Source organism: Micromys minutus (genome assembly GCF_963924665.1).
Source record: "Micromys minutus genome assembly, chromosome: 17".
Lineage (NCBI taxonomy): Eukaryota > Metazoa > Chordata > Mammalia > Rodentia > Muridae > Micromys > Micromys minutus.
In genome coordinates this window covers 28,884,998-28,903,025 of record NC_137952.1, presented here as the reverse complement: position 1 = coordinate 28,903,025, position 18,028 = coordinate 28,884,998, and the positions used below count along the sequence as shown (strand labels likewise).

Below are 18,028 nucleotides of genomic sequence, written 5' to 3'. Positions count from 1 at the left end.
CCCAGCAAAACAGAACACTTTATTTCAGTAAATGAGTCCAGAATGTCTACGAGAGCACAATTCAGTTGGTTAGGGCAGTGAGAGCCTCCACCACATTGCCCATGTGTTCCCTCAAGCTCCTTTCTGCTGCTGCTCGAGATATCTCCATTTCTGTCATTATCAACTCCAGATCTTCCTTCTTGATAGTGACCTTTGCCAGTTCCTTCTCCCTGTAAATATATAGAGATTTGTTTTCATTCTCTGCCTCAGCTATAAACTCCTAGAAGGAACACTCCTAGCTACACACTGAAAATGGGTGGAACAAGGTTGACTGAAAATAGCAAATAAAAGGTTTTACAGTAAGGTATCCATGAACCTTTCCTTCCATTAACAACAAAGTGGTAACTCCTAGATCTGTTGGAATTGGTTAAAGACTGAAAACTTTTTTCCCCCTGGAAAATGAGGACCTACCGGTGGTGCTGGCAGTGTGCTTTAAACTTACCGCTCCTGTTTGGCCTTTTGCTCCCTGGACCGTCTGTCTCCAATGACGGACATAGCCTATAGAAAACACGAGTCTAGTTAGCTACCACCTTTCGAACAAATTTTCCGACCTAAAACGCAATTCCAAAAATAAAAACCACGTGGTTCTTCAGGTAGTCACAACTACTAGTATTCTCGGGACCAAAGAACTACGCTTAATTTCGTGCACTTGAGATAAATTTAGATCCAATCTCTATCAAATTCTTACGCAAACAGCAGACAGAGCGAATGCTTAGCCCCACCCTACTGCCAAATCCGACTACCGCTATCTGCGGTCCCTGAGCCTCGGTGAGCAGCAAACCGGTCCGTCTCCCCTCACTCTCGCCCCATTCTCAACCCCCTCATACAAGCACCCAGCCAACCTCACCGTCTCAAGATTCGAACTCTGGATCTCCTTCTCTTCCGCATAGTCAGTAACCCGCTCTAGGTCAGCAGCACCACTGTCATGTTTCCTTGGCTTCTCGGGAGGCCGCTCCGGGCCGCTGGTCTCCGTCTCCAACTCCAGCTCCACGTCTCCCTCGGTCGCCATTTCGGCCTCACCGCGCCGCCGCATAGGCTGCAGCTTCACAACTTCCGGCAACCCTTAACTTCCGCCCAGATAAGGGGCGGGGTAGGGGCTGGACCACACCTTTGTGCCTATCTTGAGAAGCTTCATCTAGGAAAGAGGTTCGCTTTTGACTTCCTTTCCAGCTTGTTTTCTGCAGTCTCCTTCGACTATCTGTTCACTACTACACCAACCAAACACACTGTTCCTAAGAGCAATCCCTTCACACACATACACAAGGAATTCTGTCCAATCAAGGAGGCTAATCCTAAACCAATTAAAAAACTTAATCCCCAGACCAGATAGGCCAACTGCTCCTAATCTCAAAAAACAGTCCGAATGATCCCGAATACATTGAGTCCTGTGAGGGCATCTTCAAAAGAGTGTTTGCATCTACCACTTCTGCAGATCTGTATTCATTTTATAACATGCCCATACTGCTGCCTTACAACGAATGATCATGCCAGCAAAGCGACTATTCAATGGGCGAAAATCCTGAGAAGCTGCAGTTCCTCATCAGTTTTTCCAATACTTGATCTCGTCTAGCCTCTGGGCCGAAAATGATGAGTGCAAAAGTCATCACAGGCCGGAGCACCACCCAGGGCCTTGCACAGCAGCACGATGGTGTCGGCGATGTCGTAGTGAAAACCCCTTCCTATCAGGTGAGAGGACATTTGGGAAGAGACTTTAAGATGCCCTTAAGCAAAAGAAAGCTAAAAAAAAAAAAAACTAGGAGTTGGGGAGAGAAACCTGGTTCTTTGCCTGAATAATCAGTAAACCTCTCATCTCACATTCCCAGCCATAGACTGTTCGGAAAAAGTAAGCGGTTCAAGCATACACTTAAGTTTAAAGTTCTTGCAATGAAAATCTTACTAGTGCTTTGTGGAAGGTAATCCTAAATGGCTCATAACTAGACGGACAGTAGGATAGATTGGGAATTTGACCTTTGGTTAACCCCACACCCCCTGAAAAACTCTGCATTGCTTCCTCCATCTGCTCTATCCCAGGCGTCCTGCTGTGGGCCTGTTTCTTGGACCAGTGGCTGCCACTCTCTAACCGAGTCTACTTGTAGCCGCCTGCTCTACATCCTTCTCCACGTGGGGGCCTCAGCAATCTGCTGCCTCTTGCTGTCGAAGACAGTGGTAGAAAGGGTATGGGGCAAAGCACATGGGGTAAGTGGACAGGAGTTACAACATGAGGGGAAAGAAAAATCCTGTAAGATTTGGATTGGGATCAGGGAGCAAAGGCGTCAACCTACTAGTGAAAAGTTGGAACCTGCCCATGCATTGCAGCTTGTTCTGAATTTTCTCACAACCAAACTCCTGCAGATCCAGATGCCCTCAGTGCTATGTGCCCACCTGTTTGGCAACTCTGACTGTCCAGTGCTCAGTAGCTCTGGGGCTGTGTACCGAGTATGTGCGGGAACTGCCACCTTCCACCTGCTGCAAGCTGTGCTGCTGGTCCGCCTCCATTCCCCCACCAGCCCTCGGGCACAGCTGCATAACGGGTTTGTGTGTAATTTTTTGGATTGGGATGGGACAGAGAGTAGACAAAAGCTGGCTAAAAGAAACACCAGGATAAAGAAAGAGCACTATAAAAAGAAATAGGTTTATAAACTCCTGTGATCTAAATTGTAAGTCATAGTTATATGCAAACCTTCTGTAATTGTAGTGTAGCTCAGATGTGACTGTGGCATCTGAGTTAGAACTTGGGACTACAGTGCAACCTGGAGTTGGTTCCACCTGCCATACTTTTTATTTCCTTTCCCCCTTTGCCTTTTCTCCTCAATCTGGTTTTCTCTCTACCCTAACCAGCTTCTGGAGCCTCAAGCTGTTGTTCCTGTTAGGTCTTTGTACTGTTGCCTTCTGCATCCCTGATGAGCATCTCTTCCCAGGTACTCTTCATCTTACACCATGACCAGCTAAGCTACAACTTTCTCCTTGAGAGCAGGAAGCTGGATTTCTATTACATACCTGTAATCCCAGCATTCAGGAGAGTGAAGCAGGATTGTGAGACCTGCCTAGGCTATGCAGGATTTTATTTTATCAAAAGAAAAGGTGCAGGGGTGGGAGGGAGGGCTAGAGGGATATACTGATACATCATGATCAGCCAGAGCTAAAAGTTCCCAATGGTGCCTGTCTTGCAGCCTGGCATTATATTGGCATCTGTGGAGGCTTTACATTCATCCTATTACAACTGGTGCTTATCACAGCCTTTGCTCAGTCCTGGAACAAGAATTGGTAAGGATGGACTGGAGAGATGGCTCGGCACTTGAGCACTATCTGGTCTTCCATAGGTCCTAAGTTCAATTCCCAGCAACCACATGGTAGCTCACAACCTTGCGTATGTGATACACACACACACACACACACACACACACACACACACACACACAAACTGGTAAGAAGCATCTAGCCCTAAAGGCTCCTCCCAAGGAGGCTGACACAGTACTCAATACAGAAGGGCTATACAAAGGCCATAGCAGGTATTGCTCCCACAGCCTCCGAAAGAAAACCAAAATGCTCAGGAAATCAGATGTTAATGACATTTACTTGTGATCCCAGCACTGAAAAGGTAGAAACAAGAGGACCAATAATTCAAGGCCACAAAAAAAAAAAAAAAAAAAAAAAAAAAAAAAAAAAAAAAACCCACAAGCAGGATAGGAAGTTTAGGGAGTTTGAAGTCAGCCTTTTAAAACAAAAACAGGTAATCAAGAATGGTAACAAATACCCATAACCTAAACACTCAGGATGCTGAAGCAAGAGTTCAAGGACAGTCTGAAGTGTATGTGAAATCCCTTAAAAAGAAAAAAAAAAAAAAGCTCAAGAATGAATGGTGTGGACTAGAGGGTTAAAGTTCTAATCCCTTAACTACTTCTCTTCAGGCAGACTGGTGCAGCTCAAGACTGTAGCTGGTTCCTAGGTATGTTAGTGGCCACACTAGGATTCTACAGTATGGCCGGTGTGGGCGCTGTGCTACTGTTCCACCACTACACACACCCTGATGGTTGCCTGCTCAACAAGATGTTACTCAGTCTGCACCTTTGCTTCTGTGGCCTCCTGTCTCTCCTCTCCATCGCACCTTGCATCCGCCTCAGTGGGTATATGCAATTTAACATTCCAGATTTGGGGGTGGGGCACGTCTCTTTGAGAATTGTAGCAAACTTTATTAGGCTTCTCAATCTGTTATCTAAAGTACCTCTGCTGCTTTTGTCACTCTACCCCCAAAATTAGGGGAAGACAGAAGTGCAGGTGGAGGTAGTATTAACTTCGTTCCCTGTCAACACCTGTTCTCCCTAGAGCAACCAAACTCTGGCCTTCTACAAGCCTCTATCATCAGCTGCTATATCATGTATCTGACCTTCTCTGCACTGTCCAGCCGTCCCCCAGAGACAAGTGAGGACCCAGACTGCCAGTACTAGAGCTGAAGACCTTTTCTGTTCCTTCTAAATACCCATCTTTGTTCATCACCCTGTTCTCTTGTTGCCCCTCGGCAGTAAACTTTCAAGGACAGAATCACACCGTGTGCCTGCCCGGCTGGAATAAAGTGGAACCACAAACACCGGACACCTCAGTCGCAGTGTTTAGTGCTAGCATCATGTATGCTTGTGTACTCTTTGCTTGGTATGTAAAGGTGCCAACGGGAAGAGTGAGTGAATACCCAGAACTCACTGAAGAATGTCCAGGGCTGTGGTTTATTTAAACTGTAGAGCAAGTCTAGAACCAGAAAAGCTCCCCACGAACAGGGACAATTTCTAAGAATAGCACTTTGTCAGATGATCTGTATGAGATGATGGGGGCAGGGGAGAATGTCAAGTTTAAAATGCAGACTTTAGGGGCCTCTGGGAGCACAATACCCTCCGGAAGAATACCAAACTGGACTAGTTGACAGTAAATGCCACCTATCTTTCATATTTGGACCAAAGTTTAAAAAAAAAATAACTTTCTTTCACAGCACTGAGGCTTCCTACCTGGCAGAGTTATTTGGACCCTTGTGGATCATCAAGGTTTACAAATATGAGTTTCAGGTGAGCATCAAGAGCTCAAACCCCCCAACACCCCTTTCCCGACACACAGAGACACACATCCTACCAACTTCTACCCAGAATGCTCAGATTCTAGCTGCTGTTTCCTTTTATTGAGTACCCACAATGTGCTAGGCACTGTGCTAGATACTTTACATACAGTCTCATTTAATTCAATCCTCACAACAACCCTGTGAGGTAGGTGTTTGCTCCATTTCACAAATGGAGGAATTGAGGCACAAAAGATTAAACATCTTACCAAAGTTTGCATAGCCAATTATAAGCTGGAGCAAGAATTTTAACCCAGGTGTGCCTCCACTTCTTACACCAGGCCAATCTTTTCAAAGGGGAGATTTTCTAAATTAGTACCCTCACACTTTCTTGAAGCCATTTCAAAACACGTTGCCTTGTTTTACAGAAGCCCTCGGTCTGTTTCTGCTGCCCCCAAACAGTGGAACCAGGGGACGGTGAGTCACTCGAGAAATCTAGCCAGCTAAACCCTGTGAAGGGCCAGAGCCCTCAAGAGCCTTCACATAGTTGGGGGAAGGGAATGTCAGCAACATTGCTTCCCACCAGCACTTCTCTCTCTAGGGCAAAGGACCAGGGCCAGGCCAGCTGACCAAGAGACCCCTACAGCCGCTCCAGTGCAGAGCCAGCATCTTTCCTACAGCTACTCTGGCTTCCACTTCGCCTTCTTCCTCGCGTCACTCTATGTCATGGTTACCCTCACCAACTGGTTCAGGTAGGATGAAGGCAACATAAGATACTCTCCCGAAAACCTAGCTATTTTAAGGAAACACTTCAAGGCCATTCCAAAAGTCCTTGGGAGAAACACACAAGAATCTGCCCTGGTTATGAGGAAGCAGTTCAAAAGCTAAAACCCTGCATCGTCTCTAATCAGCCTTTGGTTTCACAGCTATGAGGAAGCAGAACTGGAGAAGACCTTCACTAAGGGTAGCTGGCCTACCTTCTGGGTCAAAGTTGCCTCATGCTGGGCGTGTGTAGTCCTCTATCTGGGGCTGCTCCTGGTACCACTGTTGGCTCCCCACTCAGAATCAGCACCACCCTAGTATCTTTAGGCATCACTGCCATGGCTTCAGTACTGCCACATAAAAACCGGCTCATGATCTATATTCACAAACTGGGAGACCCTCTAGACTAGGTTCTTAATCTTCACTCCAGACGTCCAGCTGAGCTCAATACCTCAAGAACAAATGAGCAATTATCAGCAAACAGGCTCAGGAAGTATCTAAATTGGAAAAAGTAGAGGAACTAGTGGCTTCAAAAGTCTAACTCCCAAGGAAGCCAACCCAGGAGCCTTAGCTGACCTAGCAGTGTGGCACAAGCCCCTTCCTGGATCCTGAACTGGACATAGGGTCAGGGAAAGACCTACAGGGATTGAAGATTTGGGTTTGCTCTTAGCAATCAAAAAGGAAACAAGTGGCTCAGCCCTGAGCACAGGGGTGGAAGAAGCCCAGACCACAGAACAAATCAGGGCACGGAAAGAAAGGAGCAGATGCTACCACAGGCTTTAATCCTGATCTTGAGGTCAAAAGAAATGGAAGACAAAAACCACCTTCCTTCCATGAGGAATGACAGAGCAGAAGAGAATGTGAACACCGAGAGCAGCTGACCACCAGAAGTCGGTAAACAGCAGGATTTTTTTTTCTGCCAACTTTCAAGCAAACAAAGAATGAGGAAGAGACAAACTTGGGTCTTAGATCCTTCCCTTCTTATGGCCCTCAATACCATCCTGGGGATGGTGTTCAAGGTCAATGTGGGGGATAAAAATCACAGAAAAGAAGTCTCTATAGTTCTTAGAGGATTCCTCTGCCATATAACCGGAGTGTTTTTCTGGTTGCAAATAGTTAAAATAAAGGCTTCTACTGTGATGTTTTCCAAATCCATATCTCTTAGATGCCTGAAAGAACTCCCCCCTTTTAGTGGGAAAGAGCAGTCACTCCTCCATCCCCATTCCCCCAATCCCCAGTCAAACCAGGCGCTCAAGGAATTACAAAGCTACTTTTAATACTTTGGGGTGTGCCCCACAGGAATAAAAAACACTGGGAAGGGGTAACCCCCTCACCCCCAGGAGTGGCCCAGAGGGAGAGAGGCTACCTGAGGGGAAGGAAGCACAAAAGGAACCCGCTGCAGACTCAGGGCAAAGGGAATGCCATCGGTGCTGGGACCTGTGAGCACTACAGGAAGAAACTCGAGCATGGTGGGACTGGCTCCAGGCACACAGGCGTAGGGCAAGAGGGTTGGACACGAAGCCACAAAGCTACTTGGGTTCCTCCTTCTTCTCGTTTGCCTTTTTCTGCTTCTGCTGCATGATCTCCGAGTCCCTGGGGGTAGAGATGATGGGGCACTGGGAGGTACCAGAGGGCAAAAAGGACAAGATGCAGGGGGATGAAGGGTACAGAGGATAAGATGGAAGTGGATGGGACAAAGTTCAGCATATGGCTGCTATATTCCCACCCTAGGAGAACAAGAGGAATAGAGCTAAGGGTCAAAAGGCAACCAGTCTCCATCTGGCTGTTGCCCAAGGGGTCAGAAGTCTGGCCACTCAGGCCCAAGGCTCTCTATTCTGTACTAACTACCACACCCCAACGACACTTGTGAGAAAACCCGGAGAAGGGAGGAGATACAAGCAGCAAGGAGGGTCAAAAGTACTGGGCTGTCAAAACAACTACACATGATAAGTGAAGCCCCTGTCCTTGCCCTTAAGGTCGGAACCAGGGCCCGCAGAGATTAGCCAGTGGACAGGGACCCGCCCCAGTCCCTTCCTGTATGGCTGTGACCTAACAATTTAGAGTGGGAAGGAAATAAAACCCTAGAGGAAGAAATGCACCCTGCCCCTCACATCTATCCAAGACTAGAGCCCTGAAATAGTTCTCTGTCTTAGTACACCCCTCGCTCTAACCCAGGTCTCCCCTTCCAGTCCCGGCCCGACCCTTCCTTTCCCCTCCCTGGGGCTACCTCTGCTTGCGGGCGGCAGCAGAAAGCCCATCATCTCGGCGCTTTCCCTTAACCGAGTCGCTCTGTTTCTTCATGTTCTTCTGGCGGGCGAGCTCTCGCTGGTTACCGCCTAAGAAGAGAAGGCAGAAAAGTGAGACGCCGGGGCCGCTCCACGTACACACGAGCGCCCCTCCTCCCCGCAACTGGGACCCGACTGTCCCCCTCCCCGCCCCCCGCCGCGGCGCCGACCCCAACGCGGGGCTTCGGCTGCCGGGGTGTGGCAGCCGCCCCGGGGCAGGTTAACTTGGGGGTGAGGGAGGACGGTGCGGTCGAGACGGCTGGCGGCGCGCGTCAAGTTTGGGGCGGCGCGGGGGCCCAGACAGCTGCTACGGCGTGTGGGAAGCCCCGGGGCCTCACGGGCACGCGCTGGGGCCCACCACCCAGGGCACCCGGCTTCCCCAGCGCGGAAAGCCGGTGGCGGCCCGCGCCCAACACAGGGGTCTCTGGGCAAGCGGCGGTGTGCGGAGAGCTGCGCTTCCGGCTGGGCGGGAGGCAGCTGGAGAGCGCTCCCTGAGGAGCCTTCCGCCGGAGGGAGAAGCTGAGGGGACGCACACGCCGGCGCCCGGCCGCGCCGGGAGGGAGAGCGGAAAGAAAAGGGGGAGAGGAAAAAGGTCCCAGCACTCACGGGTCATGGCGACGGCAGCGGCTCCAACCTGCCTCCGTTGCGTCCCCTCGTTCGGGCCGACGTTGCAGGCCCCGCCCCCTTCGCGCGACGCCACCAAGTCGTCTCCTTCCTCCCGCCCCTTTACGCCCGGGCGCCTGCTCTCATTGGGCAGGGCGGAGCACGTGGAGTGCGGTGCCACGCGCCAGTCCCCGAGGGCGAAGAGCGGAGCTTCGCGGGCGGAGCGCCTGGCACGGGGCGGGGCTTCCCCGGAGCGCCGGGTCCAGCCTGTGGAAACTAGGCCGGGTCACGTGGGCGGTGGGGTGGAGGGGTGCGGCTGGCGATGTGGCGCTCCGACGGGGCCGAGCACGTGACCGGGCAAAGTGACCTCATGTGGGACAGTTTAGGGTACTGACTGACAAAGTCGCCCCGAAGGAACGCGGGGGCGGGGCGGGGACCGGGTGAGGGCGGGATTTCCTAAGTCGTTCATCCGGTTATGTGCTATCAGTTCTCTGGAGCTAAACTTAGTGCTGTTACCCCAGCCCCGAGCCTCTTGGCCGAACACTTGACACAGTTGTCTGAAAACAACATACACAGACAATTAGGAAACCCCTTTCCACTTTCCTCGCCCCTAATCGCGGCCACTTTTAGTATGTCATAAAGTGATCCTGAAATCATTTCCCAAGAGCTTTAGTCCAGAGTTCCTGCATGTACTGAACTCCAGACTGCCCACAAAAACTTCGACTATACCTTGGGGGTGACGAAGCATACCCGCATCTGACTGTGCAGTTAGTTCAGGAACCGTGATTAGAGAATGCTCGTATTATATTAATCTCATCTCTCTCTAGATCGTGTCTACGTTGTATCATTTCCCCTAAAGCTTACATATGGTTTGTAAGAGAAATCAGACTGGTAACTAAACTCATTTTCGGTTGCTGTATCACAGATGCGCCCCCTGTAGAAAAGATTAGTTAAGCCTTTTCTCCCATCCCAGATCCAAGACAACTTGGATTTTGCTAAACTGTCATGAAACAACCCCAACATAAATCGAAACAGTAGGATTCGTTTCTGCTTCCAGGCACAAGAAAAACTGAGTTGAGGGCATTTTATCCTGTCTTCACTAAACAGCTAAATTCTAATATCCCTCTCCACTCGTTCACAGGGGTCACCTGAGACTTAGAAAGACGCAGATATTCATACTATGATTCATAACAAGAAAAATTACGATAGCAATAAAAATAATAGAAAAAAATTAGTTATGAAATAGAAATAAAAATAAGCCTATGGTTGGAGGTCGCCGCAACATAAAGAACTGTTTTAAAGGGTCGCAGCACTGAACCACGGCAGGCGTGGTGGTGTGTATCTGGAATCCTTCCACTCCTATCCAGTGAGAAGAGAGGTAGAAACAGGAGAATTTTCTGGAAGTTCATGGACCAGTTAGCCTGGAATACAAATAGTTTCCAACAAAAACAACGACAGACCCTGCCTCGGGAAGATTAAAGACTGAAAGTTGTCTTCTAAAGACACACATGGGGTGAAGGAAATAAGATGAATGGTGGTAACTTTTGATGGGACCGTAAACCAATGCCTATCCCAGAGTCAAGTTGAGGCTAAGAATTCACACTGGCTTTGTATAGTGCAGATAGGAAACAGAAACACAAAAATAATTACTATCTTCAATTTTTCCTATGTGCAGTCACACTTGAACTATTAATATGTCTAGATTTTTTTAAAAAAAAATTGATGTGTATATGTGTCGGAGTGTGGGTTTGTATAGTATCCATGAAGGCCAGAAAAGTGTGTCAGATAGCTTTGAGCCAGAGTAGTTAAAGGTAGATATGAACCACCCAGTATGAGTGCTAAGAACCAAATTCAGACCCTTTGCCAGAATAATATATTCTCCTAGCCACACTGAGTCATCTCTACAGCTCCTACTATTAATGTTAATATGTTTCTATCAGTGTTTTTTCCTCCCCATCCTCCTCACCTAAATGCACATGGGAGATTAAACCAAGGGTGTTTGATTGTTTGTTTTGAGGGGTTGTTTCCTTATTTTCCTTTTATTTTGTTTTTGGTCTTTTGTTCTATTGAGACCAGGTTTCTCTGTGTAACAGCCTGGCTGTCCTAGAACTCACTTTGTAGACCAGGTTGGCCTCAAATTCACAGAGATTCACCCACCTCTGACTCCCAAGCGCTGGGATTAAAAGCATATGCCACCCTGCCTGGCTAGATTAATGGGTTTAATCATGGAATCTTCACACATCTTAAGTTACTTATTTACTTACTTTTGAGACAAGGTCATATATAGTTCAGAGTGACATGGAACTAGCTATGTACTAAAAGATCTGGAACTCCTGACCTCATCTTTATGACTAGTTGTATTCCTTGCTGGAGAACAACACCAGTGTTTCATACTTACCACAAAATCACTCTACAACAGTTACATTTCTACCCCCCACATTTATTTTTAAGTGATAAATAAAAGCAAAAATCAAAAAAAAAAAAAAAAAAACTAAAAAGAAAAGTAGAAATTTCATCACAGTAGAAATCAGCCAAGCCTGTATCTAGATGCCTAGGAGGCAGAGGTAGGAATATTGCAAGCTCAAAGCTCAAAGTCTATAAATGGTAAAGAATGAGGTCAAGCCATCCAACTTGGTGAGACCTATTAAAGGGATAGAAGGTTTGTCATGTAGCTCTGGTAGAATACTTGTCTATCATGCATGAGGCCAGAGGTTCAGTTCCCACTATTAAAAAAAAAAAAAAAAAAAATACAGGCGGTGGTGGTAGATATCTTTGATCCCAGCACTGAGGAGGCAGAGGCAGCATGTGTTTGATGCCAGCCTGGTCTACAAAGTGTTCAGGACAACCAGGGCTACCCAGAGAAACCCTGTCTTGGAAAAAAAAAACACATCTAAACAAACAAAAACCCAAAACAAAACCTAACATAAAACTGTCCATAATAAGCCCTGTGCGATGGGGCAGATCCAGCCCATGGGGGAGGCAAAGGCAGGCAGATCAGTGTGTTTGAGGCCAGCCTTGACTACATAGCACCTTCTAGGCTAGCCAGAGCTACATGAGACCCTGTCTCAATGAAAAGTTCACGGACTACCAGGTGATATTCCCATACATGTGTGTACTGGGTTTATTTCATTTTGGTGTTCAGAAGTTTTGTTTCTATCTTTTATTTAAATTTAATACAAAAGGCTGGACACAGTGGCACTCGACTTTAATTCCTGAAAATTGACCTCCCACCTTCACACAAGTCATGGTGCATGTTCACACACACACAATAAATATAATCTTAAATATGCTACAGGAAAAAAAAAAGGCTATTTCCCTCTCTTTCACTTCATGTGTGAAGGTATATAGATGCATGCAAATTGATTGTGATAATTGCTTTAAAAAAAACCATATTCTATACAAGGCTGATATTCAAAATATTTCTCAGGGTGCAGAGCATAAGCCCCGACCCATCCAAACAAATGTCAGTCCAATTTGAATGAGGGCTGAACAGTTTTGCTTGTGTCAGTACGCAGTAACTGAACTGGACTGCCGCTTCTGGGCAGGGAAGAAATGTGTGGGCTTCGTAGGCCTTGATCTGGGCCAGTGAAGTCACACTCATGGAGGTTAAAAGGTGGATGGAGAATGGGCACAGCCACGGAGGGGCTGGTCCTTCAGGAGAGAGACCAGCCTATGGGAGCCATAAGACCCTGCTCCCCCAGGCTGGCTGGCCCCATCCAGAGTCATGCTTGGTAAATAATGTTGCCTCTGAAACTAGGTCAGGGAGGCAGAAGGACAATACGGACACAATCACAGCAACGAGTACCAAGGCAAGACATAAGCAGAGGCACAGAGTAATGGGCTCATAAAAGCAAGGGAGTACGTTGTGTGCTCCCATTTTCAAAAGCTGTCATAAAAATGGTGTTACCACAGGGAACACAAAATAGCACCCCGATAGCCGTGGTGGGAACACTATAGGAAAATTAGTAACTTCGAGGTGGGTTCGGAGAGCCAGCCATGGTTGTTCACACCTGCAACCTCAGCACTCTGGAGGCTGAGACAGGAAAATATGGAGTGCAACAGACCACGGGTTTCATTCATGCCAGGCAAGCATTCCACCCACAAGCTTGATCCCCAGGTCCTAGTCTATCCTTTGAGTTTAAATTTAGGAAAATCCTACAAAAGGTCCCAGCTCTCATCTAAGAAAAGAAAGCCTAGGGCACCAATTTTATGAGTTACAACCACTAAACAAGGTGTGGTGACCCACGCCTTTAATTCCAGCTTTTGGGAGGCCGAAACAGGTAGATCCTAGAGTTTGAAGCCAGTCTGGTCTACAGAGGGAATGAGTTCCAGGGCAGCCAGTGCTACATAGAGAATCCTTGACTCTAAAATGAAGGAGAAGAAAGAGAAGGAAAGGAAGAAAGAAAAATATAGTGTTACAACTACTTATAAAATTAATAAATTGTCCTCCACAGAAATAGAACGGCTCAATGGGTAACAATATATATCTGTGGTTGCTGTTGGCAATTTGTTGCCAAGATTTTAAAGTCAACATTACTGCAAATATTTCCCGACATATAGTACATGCTCTGAGTGTATTGTTTAATGGGTTTTGACAAATTGTTTTGAGATGAATAGCATTGAAATCACTTGGAATTACGTGAGAGCGCACACGTGTGTACACACACAGAGATCACAGGAAAAAGGAAATAAGTAATTCTGAGAAACGACCAAATATGAGCAAACAGAGACAGGAAACATTGGTCTGAGATGTATCTTGCAGTCAAAGCACTAGGATCTGTAGCCCTGCTTTGCAACTTTCAGGCCCCTTCTCGTCAAGAGTAGAGGCTAACACTTGTAATCCCAGCACTTGGAAAAATGTAGGCAGGAGAATTGCTAGTGAGTTCAGCAAAAGTGATCTACATAGTGAATGAAAACCTGTCTAAAAGGAACAACCAAAGAATCAAAGAGGAGAGGAGAGTACCTTCAGAAGGAGCCCGCTGTCGGTTTCGCCACTTTCCCTTATGTTTATTGGGCCACACAAAGTGACACCTGAGAGTGAGCTGTGGCTTTTTGTCCTGTGATTATTTACTTATTTGTTTGTTTTATTTTTCTGCTACCAACTATGCCCCAGACTCCCATCTATCCTGGCTTGGCTCCAGTCCCAGACAGCCAGGCTGCCACGTCTGCTGAGACACCCACCCACCTGGTTTTATAGCCCCACCAAGTCCCTTTTAGAAACTAGATTGTAATCCGCCTCAGCAGACGCAGCACCTCAGGCGGAAAAAGAAAAAGTATTGCACTGGTCCCTCTTGGGGTCGGCCAACCTCGGTCCCCTAGGTACTTCGAGGCCTCGGAGGCATAAATGACTCAATCCGCCTCTCAACCAGTCTCTATCCCCTCCCCTGTGAGACTGAAAACCTCAAGTGGTTTCAGGTTCAGCTTTTACTTAGAGACCGCGATTTTGAATCCAGAGTGAGGAAACTGGGGACAGTGAAGCAGAACAAGGGCTTCTGGGTGATGGGCCACCCTGGAAACAGTTCCTTTCCCCCTAGACCTGGATAGCTCCTGGTAATGCCCAATACTGCCCAAGCCAAACCAAGAAGCTAAGGTGAGCAAGGTACCGCCCACGAAGCCAGGGAAACTTTGGGGCGGTGCCGGGGGTGGGGTCATGGTGGAGGGCGGGGCGGACCCGGAGGGCGGGAGTGCCAGCCTAGGCTTGTACGGCAGAGGTGGCCCTCGCCCGTGGTCCCGGTTCTGCATGTGCACGACTTTGGCACCATGGAGGGGACCCAGGAAGCTCTGAGTGGGAAAATGCGGCTCCTCTTCACCCCTGCTTCTCGGACCAGCCTCCTGATGCTGAGACTCAACGAGGCAGCTCTGCGGGCACTGCAAGAGTGTCAGCAGCAACAGGTGCGGCTGGCCCCCGGCCCCTTCTTCCCTTCCCGACCAACAGGACCTTGGCCTCCGTAGGCTATGCTGGAGAAGGGACTTGGGGAGGTGAGGCTTTCTCAGATTCCAGTCCTCCCAACCCCGCCTCCAAATGAAGCCCGCCAAGCAGGTGTCCCCAGCCTCCCCGATCCTGGGGACTTTGCTTCCTTTGTGTTCAGATGGTGTTTGGGCTCTTCCTGCAGGTACGGCCAGTGATCGCTTTCCAAGGCCACCGAGGGGTAAGTGCTGCCCGGATGTGTGAGGGAGGCTGGAGGTGAGGGAGCTTACGCGTGGGCTCTAGGAAGGTGCGCTCTGGGCCGGAGCTTGCCAGTGGTCACAATCTGAGCAAGTTATGAGAATTAAACCCTATGAGGATGTGGGGCTGTGGTCCCAGGAGACTGTAAAGTCTCAGCCTCGTGGGGGAACTCTGACCCAGCTGCACCTGGTGTACTAACGAGCCCCTTGGGGATTTGTCTTCAGTCTTAGTCTTGTTTGGGGAGGAGTGGCATGGGCAGAAGGAAAAGGGGCCGGCTTAACTGGGCTTACCGTCTCCCACCCCAGTACCTAAGGTTCCCAGGCCCTGGATGGTCCTGCCTCTTCTCCTTCATAGTATCCCAATGTGGCCAAGAGGGCACTAGTGGTGGCTTAGACCTTGTGTACCAACGCTTAGGCAGGTAAGGAAAACCAGACAACAGGTAAGAGAAGTTTGCAGGAAATGCGAAGAAGTGCTCAGAAGAGCTCCAACTCATTTTTTAAAATTGTTTTTCCCACTCTTCTTTCAAGATCTGGGCCTAACTGTCTGCACTGCCTGGGCTCACTTAGAGAGAGACTCACTATTTGGGCAGCCATGGACACTATCCCAGCTCCACTGTTAGCTCGGGAACACCTGACTGAAGGTACCAGAGAGTCTGGGAACTGGCAGGATACTGGAGATGAACCTGAAGGCCATCCCCAGATGGCACTAGACGGGGTAAGACTAGAAACAGCAGGTAGTTAGCATAAGGTGGGACAACCAGGTCCAGTGAGCCAAGTTTTCCTACAACTTCCTCTGACAGGTGCCTGACCCATTGGCTAGCAACCATGAACAGTCACTCCCAGGATCCTCCAGTGAGCCCATGGCACAATGGGAAGTGAGGTATGGGGACAGGCTGGGTCTGCTCTCTACCCTTACATTTCTGTAAGAAGCTCTCACCCTGGCCTCTCCCATTCCTTCCAAAAATCCTAGGAACCACACTTACCTTCCAAACAGAGAGCCTGATCAGTCACTGCCTTCCCCTGCTAGTCAGAAACGCCTAGACAAGGTAAGCAAGGACTTTAGCCTTTTTTGGAGTCTGTGTAATCCTGGCATGTCTGGAACTCCTTATGTAGAACCCACTAGCCTCAAACTCAAAAGATTCACCTGTCCCTGCTTTCTGAGTGCTGAGATGTTCAGTGAGGCAAGAGCTTTTTTAAAGAGAAGTTTAAAAGGCAGTGTGAATCTTGGATTGATGCAGTACTGATACAGCATAAAATCTGGCACATGCCTATAATCTCAGGTCTCCAGAGATTCAAGACTGCTGCTGCACAGCATGAGTATGAGGCTAGCCTGGACTTCCTACCTAAGGACTGGTCTCAAACAAAAAGGCTGTGGAGATGGCTTGCCAAGTACGTGCAAGCGTAGGGTCTGGACTGAGTCTGAATACCCAAGCACCCGTGTAAGGGCTGGGTAGTGTTCCTGTGTCTCTAACTCCAGTACTGGGAACAGAAATAGGTAGATCCTAGGACCTTGCCGGTCAGCCAGCCTAGGTAAAACAGCTTTAGGTAAGGTAAGAGACCTAAGAGTGTAAGGCAGAGAGTCATGAAGGACACCCCATGTCATTCACATGTGTGCACACCAGCACATACACAAATCAGACTAAGACTTAAACCTGGGAGCTGATGGGACAGCAGTATTTGAACCTCCTGGCTTGCTGTTTGTTACACTTTTTTTTCCCCCAACAGAAACGTTCAGCACCTATAACCACCGAAGAACCAGAGGAAAAGAGGCCCAGAGCTCTGCCTCCAGCCTCAAGTCCACTACAAGGGCCATCAAATCAGGACTCACAAGAGGGAGAAGACTCGGGGCAAGATGAAGATGAAGATGGAGACTCCAGGCTGGAACAGAGTCTCTCAGGTCAATCAGGTGAATTGACTGATGAGAAGAGGATAAATACCCATAGAAAAAAGATCCAGAATTACTTGTTTTCTTGCTTCCTTCTCAGCCTCTGAATCCAGCCCAGAGGAAGTACCAGATTATCTACTGTGAGTTCCCCACACTTCTAATCTCATAGTCCTTAAATGTAAACAGCCAAGTGCTTTTTCAATGAAACTGAAGGTGTCACGCCCCTGGCAGGCAATACAGAGCCATCTGCAGCACGGAGCAGCAACAGGCCTACGAACAGGACTTCGAGGCCGACTATGCTGAATACCGCATTCTGCACGCCCGGGTTGGGGCTGCAAGCCAGAGGTTCACAGAGCTGGGGGCAGAGATTAAGAGATTTCAGCGAGGAACTCCAGAACACAAGGTAAAGGCAGGATTGGCCATTATCATCCTGCTAATTACCCCTAAACATGTGTTTAGTGACTAAGCAAAGGAACAAGCAAACCTGCTGTAAATATTTGGTAGAATACAAACAGAAGTTTCTCCCATTCCTTACTTTATCCTCTTCCCTTCCCTCCAATTTTGTGTTCTTGTGTTTCAGGTGCTAGAAGACAAGATAGTCCAGGAGTATAGAAAGTTCAGAAAGGTAAGACAGGCTGTGAGCACAAAGGTGGTAAGGTAGAAGTCGCTTTACTTTTTTGACAAGGGTGCTTTTTTCTCTGCAGCGGTATCCAAGTTACAGGGAAGAGAAGCATCGCTGTGAGTACCTGCATGAGAAATTATCCCACATTAAAGGTCTCATCCTGGAATTTGAGGAAAAGAACAGGGGCAGCTGAAACTGTCCAGAGGGCTCGAACCTTCACCCGTGATGACCAAATCAGCTGAAAGACGGAGCCCATCTGCTGTTCTGATTTTGTTCCTTACATCCAAGGTAGCCAAGTAGAGAGCCATCCTAGGTTCTTGCAGTTTGATTTTTGATCTTGCCATAATTTTTTTAGGGTGTGGGCATGGTATCATCTCCTCAGCTATGCCCAGGAAACTAGGAAAGTAGATGTTTGGCTTCTTAAATTTTACTTTAGCCAAGTCAGTTTCAGATCCGGAAAACTGACACTTTGAGGTTAACCTTGAGACTATTAAGACAAGCAAGTTTAGTGGAGTTGCCTTGCAGGAATAAAATGAGGACTTCTGGTGACGGAACCCATTGGGCTTAGATCGTACCTAGATGTAACATGGCTGAAGGATTAAAACTGACTGCTTCTGTGTCTTTTGTGT

General features: G+C 48.1%; 4 protein-coding genes across 5 annotated transcripts; 2 read left to right on the top strand and 2 right to left on the bottom strand.

Annotated features, from left to right (window-relative positions):
* Positions 1 to 1,301, bottom strand: HYPK (huntingtin interacting protein K). The gene is made up of 3 exons (XM_080931239.1): positions 887 to 1,301; positions 482 to 537; positions 1 to 209 (listed from the first exon to the last, which is right to left on the bottom strand). Exons 1-3 carry the CDS (start codon positions 1,070 to 1,072, stop codon positions 62 to 64), a joined length of 390 nt encoding a protein of 129 aa, XP_080787365.1. The 5' UTR covers positions 1,073 to 1,301; the 3' UTR covers positions 1 to 61.
* Positions 1,302 to 1,486: 185 nt separating this feature from the next.
* SERINC4 (serine incorporator 4) lies at positions 1,487 to 6,935 on the top strand. Its single transcript, XM_080931240.1, has 11 exons — positions 1,487 to 1,725; positions 2,071 to 2,570; positions 2,878 to 2,957; positions 3,210 to 3,303; positions 3,948 to 4,159; positions 4,363 to 4,458; positions 4,560 to 4,686; positions 5,018 to 5,090; positions 5,506 to 5,554; positions 5,679 to 5,829; positions 6,004 to 6,935. The coding sequence occupies exons 1-11, from the start codon at positions 1,624 to 1,626 to the stop codon at positions 6,155 to 6,157; spliced, it is 1,638 nt and encodes a 545-aa protein (XP_080787366.1). The 5' UTR covers positions 1,487 to 1,623; the 3' UTR covers positions 6,158 to 6,935.
* A 155-nt stretch (positions 6,936 to 7,090) lies between these two features.
* Positions 7,091 to 8,830, bottom strand: SERF2 (small EDRK-rich factor 2). 2 transcript variants are annotated; one of them, XM_080931237.1, is made up of 3 exons: positions 8,731 to 8,830; positions 8,067 to 8,175; positions 7,091 to 7,455 (listed from the first exon to the last, which is right to left on the bottom strand). In XM_080931237.1, the coding sequence occupies exons 1-3, from the start codon at positions 8,735 to 8,737 to the stop codon at positions 7,170 to 7,172; spliced, it is 402 nt and encodes a 133-aa protein (XP_080787363.1). In that variant the 5' UTR covers positions 8,738 to 8,830; the 3' UTR covers positions 7,091 to 7,169. The 2 variants fall into 2 exon arrangements, with proteins under 2 accessions (XP_080787363.1, XP_080787364.1); XM_080931238.1 differs by having other exon boundaries at positions 7,219 to 7,432.
* Positions 8,831 to 14,487: 5,657 nt separating this feature from the next.
* Positions 14,488 to 17,592, top strand: ELL3 (elongation factor for RNA polymerase II 3; the record flags this gene model as incomplete). Its single annotated transcript, XM_080931610.1, has 11 exons — positions 14,488 to 14,619; positions 14,841 to 14,876; positions 15,199 to 15,311; positions 15,421 to 15,607; positions 15,693 to 15,772; positions 15,863 to 15,938; positions 16,618 to 16,798; positions 16,878 to 16,917; positions 17,009 to 17,180; positions 17,358 to 17,402; positions 17,482 to 17,592. 11 exons carry the CDS (start codon positions 14,488 to 14,490, stop codon positions 17,590 to 17,592), a joined length of 1,173 nt encoding a protein of 390 aa, XP_080787736.1.
* Positions 17,593 to 18,028: the final 436 nt, after the last annotated feature.